This window comes from Pantherophis guttatus, chromosome 3 (genome assembly GCF_059756535.1).
Source record: "Pantherophis guttatus breed Tessera chromosome 3, ASM5975653v1, whole genome shotgun sequence".
Classification (NCBI taxonomy): domain Eukaryota; kingdom Metazoa; phylum Chordata; class Lepidosauria; order Squamata; family Colubridae; genus Pantherophis; species Pantherophis guttatus.
Window position 1 is genome coordinate 100,588,812 of NC_142065.1, and position 22,458 is coordinate 100,611,269.

Genomic DNA, 22,458 nt, shown 5'->3' on the forward strand with positions numbered 1-22,458 from the left:
TTTTAAAAGAAAAAGTATTTCATTTACAATAAAAATTTGTAAAACATTGATTGAAAACATGACATAGCATGTTTATATACTGAATATAAACTGATGTTTAGGAATATTTTCTCCATAGATGCCATGTATAGTTAATAAAACCATGTTCTGCAGTCATAAACTCTGTTTTCAATTCACAGTTCAATTCCCAAACAATGCACCTATTTTGGCACATTAATATGTTGCAGAAGTTACATTTATTTAATTAAGGAAGTCTCTTGGAAGTTTCTTCTGGGGGAGTTTCTTTTCTTTTATGAATAGAATCACTATTTTATGAATAGAAATAATTCTGTACTGTCTCTATTTTTATAATGTTTATAATGTCTTTTATAATCTAACACTATTTGAGGACAACCTTGAAGACCTACATCCCTGGTCCTTTTATTTGTTACATCACACACAGACACACATACTGAGAGCATCTAATTTTAATAACACCACACACACACACACACACAAACCTCTGTTATTAAAATAAACCTTTAAAAATCCCCAACTATCTGTACAGGCATGTCTTTCTAAGTATTTCTCAATTTTAGAGCACTTGAAAATACTGCCTTACCTGGATCATGGAAGGGAACCAGTGCAAAGTTGTAAAGTGGCCTCTTGGGTCTCTTCAAAGAGGTTTCCAAAATTTTGGAGGCACCTTCAATGACCTGAACTAAGTCATCGTACATTGAGCCAGTCACATCAAAGACAAAAGCCAAGGTAGATGCTCCTTGTGGGATTTCTTCCATGGCGGGCTCAGGTTCTACCACTCCATCTTGGGCACAGGTAGGCAAAACAAGGATGACAAAAAAGAGTGATGCACAGAATCCTACAGCCCGCAGGAAGACATTGTCATGGAAATCCATGGCTTTCCCTCCTTTTCTCTGGTACCTCAGCAACGTGCTCAGCTTCCCACCTCAAGCATCACAAAGGATCCAGTCTGGTTGTGAAGAATGCATTGGATCAATCTTTTTTTTCAAAGCAGCAACAGAAGTCCTTTCCCCCTCCCTCCTTATTCCTCCACCCCCCAAGAACTTTACTTTCCACAGATTCAGGAGAGGCAGAGAAACACGACTACTTTTGCCTGTGCAAGTTGCCGGTTCTTCTTCCCTTCCCCAGCTTCAGCTTGTAAGAGTTTGGCAGCCTCTCCCTGAGCCAAGAGAGAAGGAATCCCATTCATATCCCCCACGCAGCTGCTGCTACTTCTGTTGCCACCTCTGGATTCTTTGGCAAGAGGCACAGGCTCTCCAAAATTCGGCTGCTATTGGAAGCCTGTGGCTGCAGCGGCAGCGGCTGCAGAGACAATGAGGAGTGGATGCTCAGAACAAACTCGCCTTCTCATTGGCCAACCCTATTTCCCCACCTTTGCCTTTGAGGCGCTTTTTTCTGGTGATCTCTTAAAAAAGGTATTTAAGGTCCCTGGAGTGCTACAAAATCCACTCAAGGCAAAGCCTCTTTCGTAAGCAGTCATAAAACATGGCACATACTTGTCACTAGGTTTGAGAGGAAGTATCCTTAAGAGGAAGGAGGCACTGCTGTTTCTTTATTGAAGAAGGTTTAAATATACTTCCAGCCAGGGGGTCTCTCCTTAGGCATATGCTAGCTCCCTCTGCTCCAAGTAATTTGAGCTCTGCTAGGCAGAACAGCCTCTGCAGAGAACTCACACTCCAAAAGGCATAGGCTTTCCTTTGCAGAACCTACTGTGATGTTCCTGAGGAAAAGTAATTGCAGCTGAGATCAGAAGCCACAGCTGCCCTCCATCATGTTGACTGACTGGTCAGGTAAAATTTTGCTGGCCCAAGATATTTTTTACATTTCTTAAAATTGGTGAACGTAAAACATAGAACTAAGGAGAAATTTCCCAATAATGAGAACCATTAACTAGCTTGCCTTCAGTGGTTTTGGATGCTCTATCACTGGAGGGTTTTAAGAAGAGACTGGGCAGCCACTTGTCTGGAAGGGTATAGAGCCTCTTCTTGTGCAGGGGGTTGAACTAGAAGACCTCCAAGGTCCCTTCCAACTCTTGTTATTCTGTTAAATTCAAAGGGGCGGAGCCAAAATGCTACAAAACATTGGACCTGACATTCTTCAATCATTCATATCAGTGGCGGAATTCAAATTTTTTACTATGGGTTCTGTGGGCATGGCTTGGTGGGCATGGCAGGGGAAGGATACTGCAAAATCTCCATTCCCACTCCACTTTGGGGCTAGTCAGAGATGGTATTTGCCGGTTCTCCGAATTACTGAAAATTTCCACTACCGGTTCTCTAGAACCTGTCAGAACCTGCTGGATTTCACCCCTGATTCATATGCATAATTACACACACATACTACACACAAGTAGATGGTCTTTGAAAGAAATTGTCCAGACAAAAGCAGTATGAAAAGTTCAGTCATTTGTTACCCAGAGTGGAGTCAGAAGTTCATACAATGAATCACGTAGAAACACCTTCAAGTTTAAATTAAGTGAGGGCTGGCTATGAGCACTTTGGGTCTCCTCCTCAGAGGAAGAGCAGTAAGGGCCGGATGAGGTGTTCTTGGAATCATGGAAAGCTTGTTTGCTCAAGGTCACAGATCTGACTCAGATGTGTATTTTTTTGTCCTACTATTTTGTGTTTGCTAGATTTTCAAAAACCAAGCTCTGAGATTATCCCAAAACAATCCTCTCAGAGGCATTCAACAAATAATAGCATTCCTGTTTTGCACAACAATAATAGATGACCAGATATGTTGTCTTGTCCACAGAACCATCCTCTTTCATCAAAGAATATCTGGAAAAGGTACAAAGTGGGTACAAGTAGTCTGCAACTTACAACCACAATTGAGCCCAGAATTTATGTTGCTAAGTAAGACAGTGAGTTTTGTCCCATTTTCTAACTTTTTTTTTTTGCCATAGTTGTTAAGTGAATCACTACAGTTGTTAAAACCCATTTTTTCCAGCAAGCCGGGCTGGCTTGAGAAGAAATTTTTTAAATTGTTTTAATTGGTTTGTGATTTCTTAACTTCTGGGCCAAATTTATATATATTTTTAACTGTTTTTTAATATTTGTATTTTATGTTCTTATTCTGGCTGTACACCGCCCTGAGTCCTCAGGGAGAAGGGTGGTATATAAATTGGAAATAAATAAATAAATAAAAGTTAGTAGCATGGCTGTTAAGTGAATCTGGTTTCCCCACTGACTTTGTCAGGTCGCAAAAGGTAAAATTACCCGACACTGGGACACTACAACCATCCGTTGCCAAAAGTTCACATTTTGATCACATGACCAATGGTCATAAGTGTGAAAAACAGTCATTAGTTACTTTTTTCAATGGCATTGTAATTTTGAACAGTTCAGACCATGGAGATGGTGCATATCTCCCTCTCCCTCCCCCCTTTTTCCCCCTCTCTCCATCTCTCCCTCCATCTCTCTCTCTCTCCCTCCCTTCCCCTCTCTCCATCTCTCCCTCCATATCTCTCCCTCTCCCTCTCTCTCTTTTCCTATGAAGATGTCCTGGAAAGTCCCTCCCACTCCAATATGATCCATTCTCATTGTTTTTGGCCTTCTACAGCAAGAAAATTCCAGATTGTACAAGCTGCTTATGGAAGAGTCCCTCCATTTTAGATGTTCACACACACCCCAATTCATGCAGAATGTCAAATGGTATGTTTGAAGGAGGCAAACTTTGACAGCATGTTCCACTCTCCTTCACACAGTTAATCGTACAAGAGAGAATGCCTAAACACTGTTTGTTTCATGCTGTCAAGTGGTAAGCAGATGTGCGGTAGAATGTGTGGTGATGTGGACAAATGATAAATCTGGTTGAATCCTTAGAGAGCACAATTGACATGGTGACTGATGACTAACCTCCTCAGTTAGATGTGTGTTTAAAATTCCCATTCAGATGCAAAGGGTTAAACTTTGTGCAATTTTACCTTCATGTCTGTCTGGGGCTCTCAGACTCTAAAGCAGCTTTTCAGAGAGAGGGCATCCAGGAGACAGGCTGTTATCTCATGCATTCTGGCTTTCTAGACCAATTTTTTGCATGCTGTTTGCCATTATTCCAAGCAGGGTTGGTCCAAAATATTTTTCCAGAAGAGGCAAAGGAGGTTGACACCTTTTCCTATTTATATTCCAAAACAGACTAAACTATCGTGTTTCCCCAAAAATAAGACTCTGTCTTATATTTTATTGAACCCTGAAATAAGTGCTTGGCCTTCTTGCCATGTGCTCAAAAGTCCAATTGGGCTTATTATCAGGAGATGTCTTATTTTGGGGGAAACAGGATAGCAGTTGACTTTCCACATTCATTGTGTTGTTGAATCCTTACCAGCACACCTAAGCCAGCAGACTTCTTTAAAGGACTAAAATCATGTTATTAGTACATCTAGCAGAAGCAAAAAGAACCAGGAAATTTAAAAGGCAAAGGTAAATGACTAACACCAGTGCACCATCTCCCTCCAGCATTTTCTGCTTGAGATGTTTGATTCGCGTGGTCTAATGTTAGGGCTGGACATGTTTCTTTTTTTAAAAAAAAGGCTCTCCCTTCCAATCCATTTTACTCTCAGTATAATTCAGGCTTGGAGAACAATTTACGATATGTTGATTCTGTGCGGGAATGGCATTTATTTCCCAAATGCGTTGGATTTCCCTAGAGCATGGGGTTCCCATAAAACAGCAAAGATGAACTAATGGAAGCCTCTGCTATGGCTTGTATATAACCTTTGCCTTCTTGCACTCTCCAGGGCTAAACGCTGCCCACACCGAATCCCAGCAGGCCTGAGAGGCAAGGAAGGAACTCAGCATATCTTATTGTGAATACTAGGCTGTAATTCTGAACATGATATGTAACAAATTTAGAAGAGATTTGCCGACCAGTGCCCTGGAGTGCCTCTCTGAGCATTCTATTCCGAAAGCAAAAGCCAGAGCTATGGGACAAAGATTCCTTGCTCACTTTAAGAACCATATACTATTAATACCCCAATTATAAATAAATTTCCCCACTGGAATATAAGCCAAAAATTAGCATTTCTGTTGAGGGCTAACTCTCCTCCCCTGGTAAGAGCGATCACTCGATACCTTAAAAGAATGACGGCAATACGAGCCAGTTATATCAAAAAACATTTTATCGATTGTAAGGAAGATGAGCTCAGTTAGAGAGGAGCTAGCCTATTTGGGTTATCTAGTCTTGGCAACTTAGCTATTGAAATTTGATATTGTAAAATTTTAATGTCATCTATCATATATTTTTAGATTGCTATTTTTGTAACTGTTTTATCTTTTTCCCTTTTTCTTTTCTGTTTTGTTTGAAAAGGCCTTCGGGCTATTCAATAAACTATACTATACTATACTATTAATGCTTTCATGTTTCAAAGCTACATTCAGAAATCAGACTATTGTTTTCAAATAATGGATGTGGCCAAGAGCTGTATTTATGGCTTGTGACAAATTTATGGATATGACAGAAGAGCTATATTTATTTTGTATTTTGTTGATGGGGCAAACTTGCATGATTTGCTGTCGGAGGGAGGGAGGGGGAGGGGGAGGGAGAGAGAGAGAGAGACATGGAGAGATGTAATTAGCCACAGCAATCCAGGCTTCATCACATTGTGACTGGAAAATTATTCATGATTGTTAAGATCAAGTTATGAAGGCTTGGACTGGCTTATAAAAAGCAGATGTTTGCATTCTCTTTTCCTCCCTTTTCACCAAGGACATCATGAGAAGCAAGGGTTTAGCCAGAGGAATACAAAATGGATACAGTAAAATCCCAGCCACTCCTCTGTCACTCTGGGATGTTCACCAAAATGCTCAAAAATCTGTGGAATAAATGGTATTTATTCAGGGTATTGGTCACTTTCCTTCTAAGCTTAGCAAATATGCAAATGTCCAGCATTTAGAAAAACAGCATCTCTAAATGGATAATTCTTCATTCTGCGATAACAAAACATAGCTAATAGAACATAAAGTTCCAGGTACTCTTTGGCCAATGTTGAAACCATTTCCATTAAGAAATAACAAGTCCAAGCCTCTCCTTGCTGGATTACATTTTTCAGAAGAGCCCAAAACTGGACTTAAATTATTTCATCATATAGGTCCGTGATGGCGAACCTATGGCACATGTGCCAGAATTGGCACGCAGAGCCCTCTCTGCTGGCACGTGCACCATCGCTCCAGATCTCCGTGATGTTTCTTTCGTGAGCTTCTGTTTCCCTGCAAACGATGAAACAGAAGCTCATGAAAGAAAAAGATTTTGCCGCGCTGCTGGTGTTGGGATGGCCCGCCTCCCACTGGCCAGCTGGTCTTCGGGCCTCTGCTGCACATGTGCGCATGTCCATGCATGTCTGCATTCATGCATGCGCGCACGCACCTTTCAGTTTGGGCACTCGGTGTCTAAACGGTTCGCCATCACTGATATAGATGATCGACGGAGGCTAAAACCTCTATACAATACAGCAAAACAAATGCAAAAAAAAAATACACAAAAGGCTGGAAGCAACTCCAGGTAAAATAATAAAGATTTATACAGAAATAAGTGTTTCTGTAACAGAAATATAGAAAAAAGTGCTTTTGTAGCCACTACTCTGTAGCATAGAGTAGTGATGCTGATGTTTCCTTTAATGACGTGAACTACACAGCAGGATTTATCCAAGAGTGTGCCTTTCTCACAAAGCCTCTGTGCTGGTAAAGCCATCTCAGCACGTATTCCTGAATATTTGCAACCACAGAAATTCAAGCAATTTCCCGTCCCGTAAACAACTGAGTTTTCTCTCACACCTTCTTTAATGATCGAGCTCTTTTGCATCCATCTGGATTTATATATGTGTATTTTGAAGTATTTGTTTGATGGTAGCATTAGCATGCTGACATTCTCAGGTAAGGAGAGAAATAAAGAGAAGAATGGTCTCATTAAAGCAGCCTGTCTTTTCTTTCTCCTCTTCTACAGTAGTTGAACAGTTGAATCTCACCCAGATACAATATTATAAAAAAGATCATTATTCCATCAGAAATTGAAAAGGGCATGCCAGCACTGATATATCTTCCTCCCACATTCCTGACAACTCTGTTATCATTGATCAATCATGGAGGTACCTGATAGGGTTGACCCCAGACATTTTTTCACCTGAGGCAGAGTAGTCCATGGCATACATTCACCTATTCAAAGCTCTCAATAATTCCAGTACTGAAGGAAATAAATCACATAATGTGCACCCTCCATCACTGGCAATAAACATCACGAATCCAGTTAAAATGTCACCTTTTATGACACCAATAATTTTCAGCCATCTCACTCTCCTTAATGATGGGCTTGATCCTGGCACTCTATATGTTCTATTTCCAGGAGATGTTGCAACTCATTATTTAACAACCAACTGATTAGTCAGTTCCCATGTGTTACTTAAGTAAAAGAGGGAAAATTCTATTCCAAATTTTCTTTCCCCAAGAACTATAATTGTATCTGAATGGCAATATCTCCATCATCATCATCATCTCCTCCTCCTCCTCCTCTCTGTATGCATCATATAAATTTAGACCAAACATTAAAACATCTACCACAAGAATACTGAAGAAATCAGAAGCAGGAAGGGACGACACATAAGGAAATCAGGAAAATTCCAGCAATGTTTCAGGGATTTGATAAACATCTGTTGGGGTGGTTTAGGTGTAGTACATTTTCCTTCAATACAAGGAAGTTGAAATATTAGACTCTTGGGGAAACTTTTCAATGCTGTGTTCTTAGATCTTGAATCATTTCTTCCTGCAGTGTGGAAGAACAGCAATTCCCTTCTAATGTTTCCACAAGCAAGGGGCTCAGAATGTCAAAGGCCATTTTGGCAGCAGGAATATTGCAATGTTAGAATAGTAGCAATACAATATTGCACTGGAGTTGATGAATCTCCATTAGAACAAGCTCATATATATGTATGGATGTTGTAAAATGAAAAATTAGATTTTTCCGGTGGCAAAATATTCCACTTTGCATACCACCACCACCACCCCAAGGATTTATTTTTACTGTTTTACATTCCCCCTTCTCTTTGACACATAAGTTTTATATTAATATCATTGCAATTTACATCTGAAACGCTTGGGGAAATATTGCCACGTGTACAGTAAAAGAAGTACCTATATTAGCTCAAATGTAATTGTTCTAATTTTGAAATTGGTTTGCATTTTTGTATTACATTTTAAAATTACATGTGATTTCTTCAGAGCCCATTTGACGTTATCAATGGGATATAACTGTTAAATCGTGGGCGATTGAAGGAAGACTCGACACAATGTAACTGTAACTCTTTTATTTAACTCCAGAAACAGCAATGGCTATTCTAGCCTGGGCAGCCCTTTATATAGGAAGGAGCTGTCCCCGGCTGCAGCCATTCACGTGCCTCCAATTTTCCCGCTCTCAGGACTAATTCCTGATTGGCTTATTTGAACTGTTACTTGATATCTAACACTCCTCCCCCCTAGTTCAGTGTCCGCCAGTCCGGGGTCTCTTATGCTACGTAGTCGCGTAAGTAGGCGGGCCGTTTGGAGGTTCGACCGGACCTGCGCAGTTCAGTCGTCCCGGTGCCCTCGGGTTGGGAGGTTGAGGTCCGCTGCTCTCTCTGTGTGGGCTCCAGAACTCTCTCGAACTCGGTCTCCGGTGTGGATTCGCCTCCTTCTCCCACTTTACTTGGCTGTCCCCTCCAGCTCCTTTCGGCGCCTGTCACCTCCTCCGTGGTCTCAGGTACGTGCTCGCTGTTATCTTCTTCCGGGCTGGTGTTTGGCGTGTCCAGACCTGGCGTTTGTGTCTTGGCCCGCTCTGGTACTGCTTGCTTGTCTTTTCCTTCCCCCTGGTTGTTGTGCTGGGGTTCACTCTCAACTCTCGTTAATCTTCCTCTGAGTTGGTCAATGTGCCTTTTCCAGAGCTGGCCGTCTGTTGTCTGGACCCGGTAGGACAGGGGCCCCGTCACCTGGGTTATTGTTGCTGGTACCCAGAGTGGGTTTCCGCTCAGGTTTTTTGCGTAGACTCTGTCCCCTGGCTGGAACTCCCGGATTCTGCTCGTGGAGTCGGTTGGCTTCTCTGTGCTGTACTGCGGGTGCAGTCTGTCCAGAGGGGATCTCAGTTTACGGCCCATTAATAATTCTGCTGGGCTTCGGTGGGTCGTGGCGCTTGGTGTAATGTGCTGGATGGCTAATAGTTTATCTAATTTGGCCTGAATGTCCCCTGGACTTAGTCTCATGAGCATCTCCTTTGTAGATCTCACCATCCGTTCCGCTAGACCGTTCGTCGATGGTTTTTTCGGGGCGGATAACGCGTGCCTTATTCCTTGGTCAGCGAGGAACATCTCGAAGGTGTTTGATGTGAATGGCGGTCCGTTGTCAGAAACTATGAGGTCGGGAATTCCATGTGTGGCAAATAGGCGTCTCAATACTTTAATCACTGCGTCTGCTGTGGTCGTTGTCATGAGTACTACTTCGAGCCACTTCGAATATGCATCCACGATGACTAGGAACGTATTCCCTTTGCAAGGCCCTGCGAAGTCGATGTGCAATCTGGCCCATGGTGTTCCCGGGTTTTCCCAGTCGTGGACAGGGGCTGAGTTTGGTGCTGCCCTCGACTCTTGGCAGTTAGCGCAGGAGGACACCCACTTCTCGATTTCCTTGTCCATCCCGGGCCACCACACGTAGCTTCTGGCCAGGGCTTTCATCCTCACGATCCCCGGGTGCCCGTCGTGGAGTAATCTGAGTGTCTGTTGTCTTAGTGTGTTTGGAACAACGACTCTATCCCCCCACAACACGCACCCCCTTAGTCCTGACAGTTCATTTTGCCTCCGTTTGTATGGCAGGAACTCTGTGCTTATGTCTTTTTCTTCCGGCCACCCCTTCCAGATCCAATTTAAAATTCGCGCCAGTATTTTGTCCTTCGAGGTGGCCCTTGCGATGTCGGCTGCAGATATTCGGGCTTCCTCCATCGTCTCGATTAGCAGTGTGTTCATCGCTGGGGCTGGATCCTCCCCTGTTTCTGGGAGTGGGCACCTGCTGAGGGCGTCTGCATGGTCGATTGATTTCCCCGGGTGGTGGAGCAGTGTGTAATTGTAGGCCGCCAGGAATTCCACCCATCTTAGCATTCTGGGCGACAAAACGGGGGGTGTTGGTTTGTCCCCTGCTATGATGCCTAACAATGGCTTGTGGTCGGTTATTAGTTCGAAACTCCGACCGTAGAGATACTCATGGAACCTTTTTATTCCGGCTACTGCGGCTAACGCCTCTTTGTCCAATTGGCTATAGTTCCGTTCGGGTTTTGACAAAGTCCGGGAGAAAAATGCGATGGGGGCCTCTGTTCCGTTTGGCATCTTGTGGCTCAATACAGCTCCGATGCCGAAAGGGGATGCATCGCAAGTTAGTCTTATTGGTAATGTCCCGCTGTATTGCACCAAAATTCTGTCCGAAGTTAAGAGGTTCTTTATATCTTTGAACGCTTTCCTCTCTCGCTCCCCCCATTTCTATTCTGCCTTCCTGTCCAGCAGCCGGTGAAGTGGTTCAGCAGTGGTAGCTTTCTGCAGTAGGAAGATATTATAAAAGTTAAGCAACCCCAAAAATGCCTGCAGTTCGGTTTTATTTTTTGGGGTGGGTGCTTCCTTGATCGCTCTCAGCTTTCCGGGGGTGGGTCTAATTCCCGACTCATCTATCAAGTATCCCAGGAACTCGACCTGAGTCTCTGCTAGTTGGCACTTGTCCCTTTTAACTTTGAGCCCCACTTTCTGGAACCTTGTCAGCACCTCCCTCAGCCGCTGCTTCAATTGAGCCGTGTCCCTTGCTGATATTAACACATCGTCGAAATATGGGACGACTCCCTCGATTCCCTGTAGGAGTCGTTCCATCAGGCTTTGGAACAGCCCGGGCGCTACGCTCACCCCAAATTGCAGTCTCTTACATTTGAATGCGCCCCTGTGTGTAACGATGGTTTGTGCTTCCGCGGTGGCTTCATCTACGGGCAGCTGCTGGTATGCTTGTGCTAAGTCCAATTTTGCGAAGATTTTTCCCCTCCCCAAGGAATGCAAGAGGTGTTGGACTACTGGTACGGGGTATGCGCTTTGTTGGAGCGCCTTATTTAATGTACTTTTATAGTCTCCGCACAAGCGTACTGACCCGTCAGGTTTAATCGGTGTCACGATGGGGGTTTCCCATCTCGCGTGGTCTATTGGCTCTAACACTCCCTGCGCGACCAGTTTATCTATTTGTTCGTCTATTTTTGGCCGTAGCGCAAAAGGGACTCTCCGGGGTTTGATTCGGATTGGGGCTACCTGGGGGTCTAAATTGAATGAGATTGGGGACCCTTTGTACTTGCCTAGCTCGTTGTTAAACACCTCTGCGAACTCCCTCATCAGGTCCTCCTCCCAGGTGTCGTTTCCGATGTGATCGACGCCGGTGATGGCTAGCCCCAGTGGCTCGAACCACTCCATGCCCAGCAGGCTGGGCCTGTCTCTGTCCACAATCGTGAGGGGTAGCGTGGCTTTGAATGTCTTGTAGGCGATGTTGAACTTGCCAATGCCTACCACAGGGATTCGGTTCCCTTGGTAGTCGATGAGGGTGAGGCGCTGTCGTTTGAGGTCGCGGGCTGTGATGTGTGGCAGGAGCTTCTTGATTGTTGTCCAGGATACCATCGATAGGCTGGATCCCGAGTCCACCTCCATTTTGCAGGGTCTCCCCTCGATCAAAACTGTCGCCGCCATCTTATTTGCCCTTCCCGCGCTGGCATGGCCGATCACGATGGTTTGATGGGTCTCGCCTCGATCCACCCGGTGGTCATCGTTTCTTTGTCCTCGCCCAACGGTTGTCTCTTTCCACTTGTCTGGAACTTTCTGTTGTTCGCTGGCGATCGGGGGGGTCTGGTCCTCCTGGAGGCTGGCTGGGATGCCCTGCAGACCCTCGCTATGTGCCCTTTCTTTTCGCATCTTTGGCAGATAGCGTCCCGGAATCTGCATTCGGCTCTCGGGTGGTTCCCTTCGCATCCCGAGCACCAGGCCTCTCTCTTCCCCTGTTGTCTCTCCTTGCGATCGGCTCGAAGGTGATGGACTTCATCCTCCTCGTCCTCTTCCTCCGAACCCGATTCCGCTCTTTCATAGTGCACGGCCGCCTCCTCCTTTACGGGCGGTCCACTTTTCATTTTCTTCATAGCCGCCGCCGATTTCTGGGAAGCTTCGGTTGCGGATGCTTCTTCCAAGGCCTCCTTGAATGTAATTTGAGGCCGGGCCAGCAACCTACTCTGTAATGTGAGGTCCCTCAGTCCCAGTACTAGACGGTCCCTCATGGCCTCTTCTAGATTCAGGAAATCGCATGCGGCAGCTATTTCTCGCAAGGTCACCACAAACGCACTGATCGTCTCTCCCTCTCTTTGGTCCCTCCGATAAAACTCATGCCTTCTTACCAGGGATGATGCTTGCGGTGCGTAGTGTGCCTTGAGTATTTCTTGCAGCGTTGTCCAGGTCATGGTCTTCAGATCGGCTGGGGCGGCAAGTGCCTTTGCCATTTTAAACACTGCCGGGCCGCAATGGGTGAGAAAAAGGGCCCTCTTTCTCTGCTCTGATAAGCTCAGCAGATCGTTCGCCTCCATGAACATATAGAATCGCTCCATGTAAGCTTCCCAATCTTCCCCGGTTGGGTTGAATGGAGCGGGCGGTGTGATTGCAGACATCACGATAGCCGATGATCTGACCGGTATTATGCAGTGGATCGGATGGGTGGCTGATGATTGCTTGGAGATTGATGTACAGTTCCTTCAGATCCCACCTTCGTCGCCAATGTTAAATCGTGGGCGATTGAAGGAAGACTCGACACAATGTAACTGTAACTCTTTTATTTAACTCCAGAAACAGCAATGGCTATTCTAGCCTGGGCAGCCCTTTATATAGGAAGGAGCTGTCCCCGGCTGCAGCCACTCACGTGCCTCCAATTTTCCCGCTCTCAGGACTAATTCCTGATTGGCTTATTTGAACTGTTACTTGATATCTAACAATAACCAGTCAGATCTACTGGTTAAGGCACCAGATTTGAAACTGGGAGTCTATGAATTCTAGTCCTGCTTTAGGCATGAAAGCCAGTTGGGTTAGTTTGGGCCAGTCACCCACTCTCCCTCTGCCCAACACACCTCACAGGGTGTTTGTTATGGGGAAAACAGGAGGAAGAAAGAATATTAGGTATGTTCGTCGGTTTGAATTTTTAATAAAAATAATACAGATGGGATATAATACAGATGGGATATAAATAAATAAAATATAAATATTTACATAATCATGCAGCAGTTCATCCTTTGGTGAATGACCAGTTGATTCAATTGGAAGCTGTAATGATGACATAACTATATTGTTCCAAATGTTATACCCTTATGGAGAACTCACACATTCCCAATATATATTCTGTCAAGCAGACTGTAGACAGTGTCAATACCTTTAGGAAGGAATTATGTAGTTTGTCACCCAAAGACTGAAAGAGCCACCTAGTGCAGGGGTCGCCAACCTTTCAGACCTCAGGGACCACTGAATTCATAATTTTAAATCTCGCGGACCACTAATATGAACTTTTTAAAAAGATAAATAGTATTTAGTGCAATATAAAAAATCCAAATAATTTTCTCATGGACCAACAGTGGACCACCAGTTGGTGACCACTGACCTAGTGCCTCTTGGGACTAAAAAAGGGGGCTTTTTCCTTTTAAAATGAGACAGAGGTCTCTGAATATAGACTGAAAAACAAATAGAATGCACCATCTCCAGAAATCTGTGAAAAGGTACAAGTGAATTGAAAAATAAAGGAAATATTGGTTTAAAAACTACGGTATTTCTACAGTAGTAGATAACAAGTTTAGCATGAAGGTTAAGTTTGGATTATAACCTTTGCTAAATCGAAGTTTTTTTTTATTTTGTGTATAATTTAGGAAATTGAGTTTTTAATGTCAACATTGCATTCAGGCATGATCCCAAGGATCTAACCTTTGTCTTCTCTTTAATATTTTCTGGCGATAATGAGTTTCTTTTCTCTTTACTTGGAATTTGGAATGGATGGAGAAATCCTATTTTTAGCAGACCACTGCCATCCTGTGGTCTACTCAGAGCATAACATTGTTATTATCTAATAATCTGAGTAGTTCTGCAATTTGATTTTTTCCACTGCTGAATATTTGCATATCAATATTTAAAATTAAAGTGATGTTTGCATTTTCTCTTTTATAAAAAAAATGATTTTATTTATTTCCAGCAAGGTTTATTTTTCTTCCAAATGATAAGTTTTTCTTCCACTCATCTCGTGTCTCTACTATAGGAAATATTCAATATTTAAATCTTGTATTACCAGAAAGGCAGGAGTGGTTATAAGTGTTGAATATTAGCTAGCCGCTAACTGCTTCCCCCTAGCGGCTGGCGGGACAAGTTTAGCTATTTCTTGATTGGTTACCAAGTTGACAGGCTCGTATAAAAGGACCTGTCAAATGCGGGAAAGTTGTTGTTCGCTTGTTAGTTACTGTACTGAATAAAGTGGCTGTTGCCTGTTACATTCTGCTCTCGCCTCAGTCATTACTGGCGCAGAGTTGAGTATTTATTAGTGGTGACGAGGGTGGGATGTTGGCACCCTGAGGCCCCGTGAGACAACCAGTGCCAGCACGTTGTTACTTCGGTTGTCAGTTCAGCGGGTCGAGATCGGACCGGCGTTCATTGCCGCGACATCCCAGCGCTGCGGCAGAAGATGGCCTCACCACAGCAATTCGCCCCATTTAACCCGGTGACAAAGTTGTGGGAGGCTTATATAGCTCGTTTTGAGTGTTTCCTCATCGCAAATGATTACCGGGACTTATCCAATGAACAAAAGAGAGCATATTTCTTGAGTTTTTGCGGCCCCAAAATATTTGATACAGTAATGACTCTGATGGCCCCTCAGTCCATTCACGCAGGGACTTGGGACGATTTCATGTCCAAATTAAAGAAACATTATGCCACAGCACCGTCTTGGGTTGCTCACAGGCAACATTTTTACCATAGAGATCAGGCTGAGGGTGAATCCATTAGCCAGTATGTGGCCGCCCTGAGGAAGGCAGCTAGACATTGTCAATTTGTCGACTTAGACAACTATCTGTTGGATAGACTCATCAGTGGAGTAAGGGATCAAAACCTGAAGAGACGACTTATTGTGAAGCCTGAGCTTTCGTTCCAAGAAGCATTAGATGAAGTGTGTGCAGCAGAACTCGCTACGCTATCCATAGCCGACCTTCCCTGTGGCCAAAGCTCAGAGAAGCCCAAGGGGGAGGCCGTACATTCCAGCACGATCGACGACAGCAATGAGGACGAGCTGGATGAGTTTGGTGATGTGAACCATACTCAGGGTCAACAGAGACGGCCCCAGCCACCTAAGTCAATGAATTCTGAATACAGGGGATGCGAGGGGTCCCACCCGCGGTCCGCCTGCCGATTCAAGGAGGCGGTTTGCCGCCGTTGTGGTCGGCGGGGCCACATCGCCCAAGTTTGCCAGTCGCCTCAGCCAGTTGCCACAGGGGCAGCTCCGCCTGCTAGAGATAGACGTAATCCGCCTAGGAGAGCCGGTATCCAGAATGACCATTCCAGTTGGGCCAGGGATCTGGTGGCTGTCAATATGGTTACCCTAGCGGCCGATTGTTCCCTCCACCAGAAGATCTATATCTCTGTCACTACTGAGGGCAAGCCGTGCCAGATGAAGGTGGACTCTGGCTCCGCCACCACTATTGCTTCTTGAAGCACCATGAAACGGCTTGTGACGCGACTTGCGAAACACCGCCTCGCTCCATGTGATGTTACCCTGTGTGACTACCAAGGAGCACCAATCCCCATTTTAGGTTGTGAAAAGTTCAGGGTGAAGTTCAAGAACTTTGTAGGCAAGCTGCCCATAGTCATCGTTGCAGCCCCTTTGCTGAGTTTACTGGGGCTTAATTGGTTTAAAGCTCTGGGCCTGACCATACAAGGGGTTAACGCTATCCGGTCTGATGAGCTGGACAGTTTAGTCAGGGAGTTCCCTGCTGTTTTTGATGGTAAACTGGGTTGTTATAAGGGCACCCCGGTGTCTTTTAGTCTGGACTCCAGTTTTCCACCTCGCAGGCTTAAGCCCCGGCTTATCTCCTTGAGTGCAAAGGAGCTTATCTTGATAAGCTCATCTCCCAAGGAATCTTAGAACTGGTTGATTATGCCCGTTGGGAGATGCCAATAGTAACACCTATTAAGGCGGACGGCTCAATCCGCATCTGTGCAGATTATCGGGCGACCATCAATAAGGCCCTCCTGGGCCTCGTCTACCCTGTTCCTGTTGTGCAACACGTGCTGCACTCCCTTGGCAAGAGGTCAGTGTTCACAAAGCTGGACCTCTCTTAAGCCTACCAGCAGTTGATGGTTGACGATGAGACCGCGGAGGCTCAGACAATTGTTACACACCGTGGAGCATTCCAGTGTCATCGCCTCCAATTTGGTGTAAGTGTGGCCCCGGGGTTCTTCCAAAGTTTAATGGAGAGAGTCGTCCACGGAATCCCCGGGGTCATACCGTATTTTGACGATGTTTTAGTGTTAGCATTACTGCATTTACAGCATTACAGCATTACTGCATTACAGCATTACGTCAGAATTAATGGACCGGCTTCGCCAGGTCCTCCGCCAATTTGACAATATGGGGTTAAAAGTGAACTGCGCAAAGTGCCAAATTGCTGTATCACAGGTGGAGTTTTTGGGATTCCTTGTTAATGGTTCTGGCATACACCCCACTCCTGCTAAGGCGGCGGCTATTGTAGATGCCCCACCCCCTTGCTGTAAAGCTGATCTGCAGGCTTTCCTTGGCCTTCTAAACTTTTATGCAGTATTTCTTCCACATAAAGCGTCCGTGGCTGAACCATGGCTTACTGGACCGTGGGGCGCCCTGGGTTTGGGGATCTCGGGAGGCTGCTGCTTTTCAGGCCATTAAGCACCTCCTGGTCTCCAACTCGGTTCTAACCCAGTATTGTGACCACCTGCCACTCATCCTGGTCTGCAACGCCTCCCCGTATGGGATGGGCGCTGTTTTGAGCCATGCATTACTGGATGGCCGAGAAGTTCCTATGGCTTATTTCTCTTGCACCTTGGGCCTGGCAGAACGGAACTACTCTCAACTGGACCGGGAGGCCCTTGCGCTGGTGGCTGGTGTCAAGCGTTTTCATCACTACCTCTACGGACGCTCATTCCTGTTAGTCACCGATCACAAGCCTCTCCTCGGGATCCTGGCCGGAGGCTGCCAAGCCCCACTGATATTGCCTCCCAGGATGACACGTTACTCAACATTTCTATCGGCTTACTCGTATACCCTTGTCCACCGTCCAGGTCGAGATCTTGCCCATGCTGATGCATTGAGCCACTGCCCTCTGCCTACTCTGCTGCCTGACCCTGTTCCTGCGTCTGCCGTCTGTTTAATTGACAGCTCGCCATTGCCTGTGACAGCTACTGACATCGCTCGTTTGTCTGTCCGCAATGCTGTGTTGTCTCGTGTGATGGATTGGATGGCTAGGAGGTGGCCACAGGGTCCGTTTCCGTCAGAATTGCAGCCCTACGCTAACCGAGGGTTCGAGTTGTCTACTCAGAGTGGCTGCCTGTTATGGGGTCATCGGGTAGTGGTTTCACCTCCTTTATGGCGCTCGTTACTATCCCAGCTACATCAGGGGCACCCAGGGATCGTTCACATGAAGGCCCGGGGTCATTGTTATATGTGGTGGCCTAATATTGACAGGGACATCTCCGACTGGGTGTCCACCTGCCCGCAGTGTCAGGAAAATAGCGCCATGCCACCGAAGGATTCTCCAAGGGAATGGGAAGACCCGAGAGCACCCTGGTCCCGGGTGCATATCGACTTTGCGGGTCCAATGCAAGGACAGACCTTCCTCATTGTAGCCGATGCATTCTCGAAATGGGTAGAAGTGGTTCTGATGTATTCTACCATGTCAGATGCCATCATTCGGGCCCTCCAGGGGTTATTTGCGACCCATGGGTTGCCCGACATTCTCGTGTCGGATAACGGGCCCCAATTTACATCAGCCCCCTTTGAGGCCTTCTTAGCGACACAGGGAATTAGGCATTGTCTTATTGCCCCGTTCCATCCATCTAGCAACAGATGTGCTGAACGTGCCATCAGATCGGCCAAAGATGTGTTAAGGAAGATGGGCCCCGGGAGTTGGCAGGAACAAGTGACCAGCTATCTCTTAGTGCAGCATACCACACCGTGCCAACTCACGAATAAGAGTCTGGCCGAGTTACTAATGGGCCGTAAGTTGCGCACAGCACTGGACCGCATATACCCACAGTATTACCCCACTAAGCCCATAGACTCAAATAAGAGGCACCTACCCTTCCAATTGCAGGACACAGTTTACGCCCGGAATTACGGGGGACAGCCCTTGTGGCTGCCTGGGACAATCGTGGGAATAGCTGGGCCCTGTTCCTATCGGGTAGATATGGGCCAGGATAGGATCTGGAAACGCCATCAGGACCAACTGCGGAATCGGTGGGTTGTCTCAGATCAATCTACCAGGGGTGGCGCACGAGCGGGGTTTCCAGGCGAGGAACCCTCCGAAACTGTTTCCAACCCACACCATTCTAGCACGCGCTCCCTGGATGAGGCAGGGTCATCACACTTATGTGTTGCAGCCGCCGAGCCGTCCGAGGATCTCCAGGGGCAGGAACCAGGTGAACCGACTGCAGGTGGCGAAGTAGCATCGCAGGGCCCACTGGCTGCAACTTCACAGCCACCTGAGCTCCGACGATCAGGGCGGAGCCGGTGTAGGCCTACGTACTTGCAGGACTACGCATGCCCACGTGGTGGGAAGGGGTGTTGAATATTAGCTAGCCACTAACTGCTTCCCCCTAGCGGCTGGCGGGACAAGTTTAGCTATTTCCTGATTGGTTACTGAGTTGACAGGCTCGTATAAAAGGAGCTGTCAAATGTGGGAAAGTTGTTGTTCGCTCATTAGTTACTGTACTGAATAAAATGGCTGTTGCCTGTTACATTCCGCTCTCGCCTCAGTCATTACCGGCGCGGAGTTGAGTATTTATTAATAAGTATCTTATGTTTCACACACTCTAGGGCAGTGATGGCGAACCTTTTTGGCACCGAGTGCCCAAACCGGAATGTGCATGTATGTGCATGCTCCAAAGCACCAGAAACCCGAAGACCAGCTGGCCGGGTGCATTCCTGCCTGATTTTTGGGTGCTTTTGGGGCTGTTTTCAAGGCTGTTTTCAGGGCTGTTTTTTTGGCCATTTTTGGCCATTTTCAGGCCGTTTTCCAGCGCCCACAAAGACCAGCTGGCTGGCATTCATGTGCATGACAGAAGCCAGAAGAGCAGCTAGCGACGGCGTGCATGCCCACAGAGAGGGCTCTGCATGCAACCTCTGGCACACATGCCATAGGTTCGCCATCCCAGCTCCAGGGTTACAAGAAAGATGTCCAGTGAATTATTCTCTGAAAAACAGGAGATGAAAACAAGTATTACTAAGTTACTACAGCTAGATGCAAATTTATTTTTTATTTTTATTTTATTTTATTAAAGTTCTATACCGCCCTTCTCCCAAAGGACTCAGGGCGGTGAACAGCCACTAGATAAAACACATAAATACAAAAATTTAAAATAAATTAAAAACAAATTAAATAATTTGGCTGAATTTAAAAATACCCCATAAAATAAAACAAATTAAAATTTACATTTAAAAAGGGGAGAAGATTTAGGCCAGGCCAGCTTGATGAAATAAAAAAGTCTTAAGCGCGCGACAGAAGGTGTGCAGATCCGGGATCCTCCGTATTTCCGGGGGGAGCTCGTTCCAGATCGTAGGTGCCCCCACAGAGAAGGCTCTCCCCCTAGGGGCCACCAGTCGGCACTGTTTGGCTGACAGCACCCGGAGGAGCCCCTCTCTATGGGAGCGTACTGGCCGGTGGGAGGCTATTGGTGGTAGCAGGTGGTCCCATAGATAACCAGGTCCTAAGCCATAAATAAAGCAGTGGAGCTGTTGGACTTTGCTATTTAACTCTGATGGCACTTTGTCCAAATACAGGTAACAATTGTATGTTTGTGGCAGGGCCATCTTTTCTGGAGGCTTAAAAGGCAGCTATTTTGTTTTTTTCACAAACTTGTCTCTTTTTCATCTACAGGTGAACTGAACTCTACTTTTTATTACAAAAAATATTCCGGCATAGGTAACTGGTGTCATTTACTTCCTGATCTTATTGTTTTCTATTGTTTTAAGATTTTTATTATTATTTTATTATATTAAATAATATAATCATTTGCTCTTTTCATGTTAAATGCTTTAAGAGCTAAATGCTTCATCACGAATATGTCATTCTTTTGGAGGTAAGTGGTAGGAGGAATTATCTATATTTACTACTTATAGGACTTTTCCTATTAAAACTTCGGTTTCAGAAGGGAAAACCCACACAGTTTAAACACTTCCTGCATTTATTCTACAGAAGTTCAGATTCTTTGTGCCTGTCAAGAATAAACATATGGTAAGCATTAATTCAACTGTTTGATTAAATGAGATCAATCATCCTGGTAGCTATAAAAGCATTGGGAAGGAAGGTAACTTTCAGCTCCATTCAAACTCCATTCCTCCCCCTCTTCAACAATGCAAAATGCCCACTTTTTTAAAACAATCATTATTATATTAGCAATTTAAGATAGAAAAACATTTAACAAGTTTATGTTATATATTTGTCTGACTATATTACCTTCCACCCACAAAACAAATCTGAATAGCTACTAAGAATATTTGTAAGCTCTATCACCCTCTGCTGGTAATTTAGAAAAAAAATATTTAAAATATTTTTAGTCAACAGTGATAAATTAGGGATTAACATTTCACCATGATTTCAGTAGGAGTAACTTGTTCCACTGATTTCAAAGGATCTAACTGCAATTCATTCACGATCCCTTTGAAATCAGTGGAGCAAGTTACTCCTACTGATTTGAAAAGAACTAAATATCAATAATATGCATACAATTTCTTTCCACCTCCTACAATTCATTATTCTTATGTTCAATGCAGTTTGAAATTTTCAGGAGTAATTAATATTACAGATACAACAACAAAGTGTTATTATCAATAATTTATTGCTCTTTGCATTTTTCCTCATCTCTTGCTATTTATTAAGAATATTCACAACTTTGCAAGACCACACAGTATGCACAGCTTGAAAGTACCAGTACTGATGTAGTCAAGAGATCTTTCTCCATATTGGTTTGCTAAAACTCTGTTCCCAATTATACTAAGATGATTTTTATCTTCTTCCTTTGAATAAAAGTAATTCAGGGATCTGTTTATTTTCTTTTGTCTAAGATTTTAGCCAACTGATTTCAGCAGCCCAGGACATTACAGTCCAGATTCTTGGTGATTAAGAAGATTATGTTTACCTTTAAAAGAGAATAGTTCTTTGAGTATGGGCCTTTTCACTCAACAACACTGTGGATAATGATGGTTGGCCACTTAAAAAGAAAAATGACACTTTCCTATCACAGCACACAAGGAAGATTTCTTTCACACTTTCATAAATTCATCCCAGACCTTGGAGGGAATTATTATTGCCTGCTGCTTCCCTCACTTCCATTTCCTCTGAACCAAAATAGTCTAGCCTTAATTTTGGAAAGAATAATAGGCCTGATATTTCTTCCTCTTGTAAGATGATTCATCAACGTCTCTACAAAGCATACAAAAACAGGGCTCCCAAATCCTTGTTATACAGAGCCATTTCCTGCAGCTTCAGCTGAAAGTCTTGAATGGAAAATCTTGCTAAAATATTTGGCCTTATTGTCTTGATCTCAAATAGAACACAGCGGCAGGCTTATCTTCCATCAGCCACTACAGAATTGACTGCTTTTATTATTTTAATTCACTCTTCTGAAGTGATTTAAACCCGTTCATCAGCGGTGCAGGGCTCAGTGGCTTACATTAAGAGATCTCATGGTTTATCAAGAAATCCACTTCAAAGTTTATGTTAAGAGTTGCTTGAAAAGGCTGCCTTTCAAAGGGCCTTTTTCATTAAGCTTGGCTGTCAGTTTTGATGTTCTGCAAGGCTGTAAGTTAACACACTGTGTTTCATTGTAATTTTCAAAAACACACACCACAGGTAGAAAAAATCAATTACATTACAAAAGCTCCTCCACTACACAATCTTTCATACCATGAAAGGGCACCAATAATAGAAAGACATGCTCTGTAAGGATGGGATGGAGAGGATAGGGTAGGGTAGGGTAGGGTAGGGTAGGATAGGACAGGACAGGACAGGACAGGACAGGACAGGACAGGACAGGGTCAGATCATATCATAGGACTACAAGGGATGTTGGAGGTCTTCTAGTCAAACCCCTGCCCATGGCAGGAGACCTTATATCATCCCAGACAAATGATTGTTCAATCTTTTCTTGAAAACCTCCAGTGATAGAGCA

The 22,458-nt window shown here is 44.8% G+C and overlaps 1 protein-coding gene across 3 annotated transcripts in view; it reads right to left on the minus strand.

Moving 5' to 3' along the window:
- HMCN1 (hemicentin 1) overlaps positions 1–1,652 on the minus strand; it is a 226,242-nt gene extending 224,590 nt beyond the window's left edge. For all 3 annotated transcript variants that reach the window (XM_034409613.2, XM_034409614.2, XM_034409612.2), the window contains exon 1: positions 602–1,652. In XM_034409613.2, the coding sequence (XP_034265504.2) occupies positions 602–893 (292 nt within the window). In that variant the 5' untranslated portion in view covers positions 894–1,652. The remainder of the gene's footprint in view (positions 1–601) is intronic.
- Between the last annotated feature and the right edge of the window lie 20,806 nt (positions 1,653–22,458).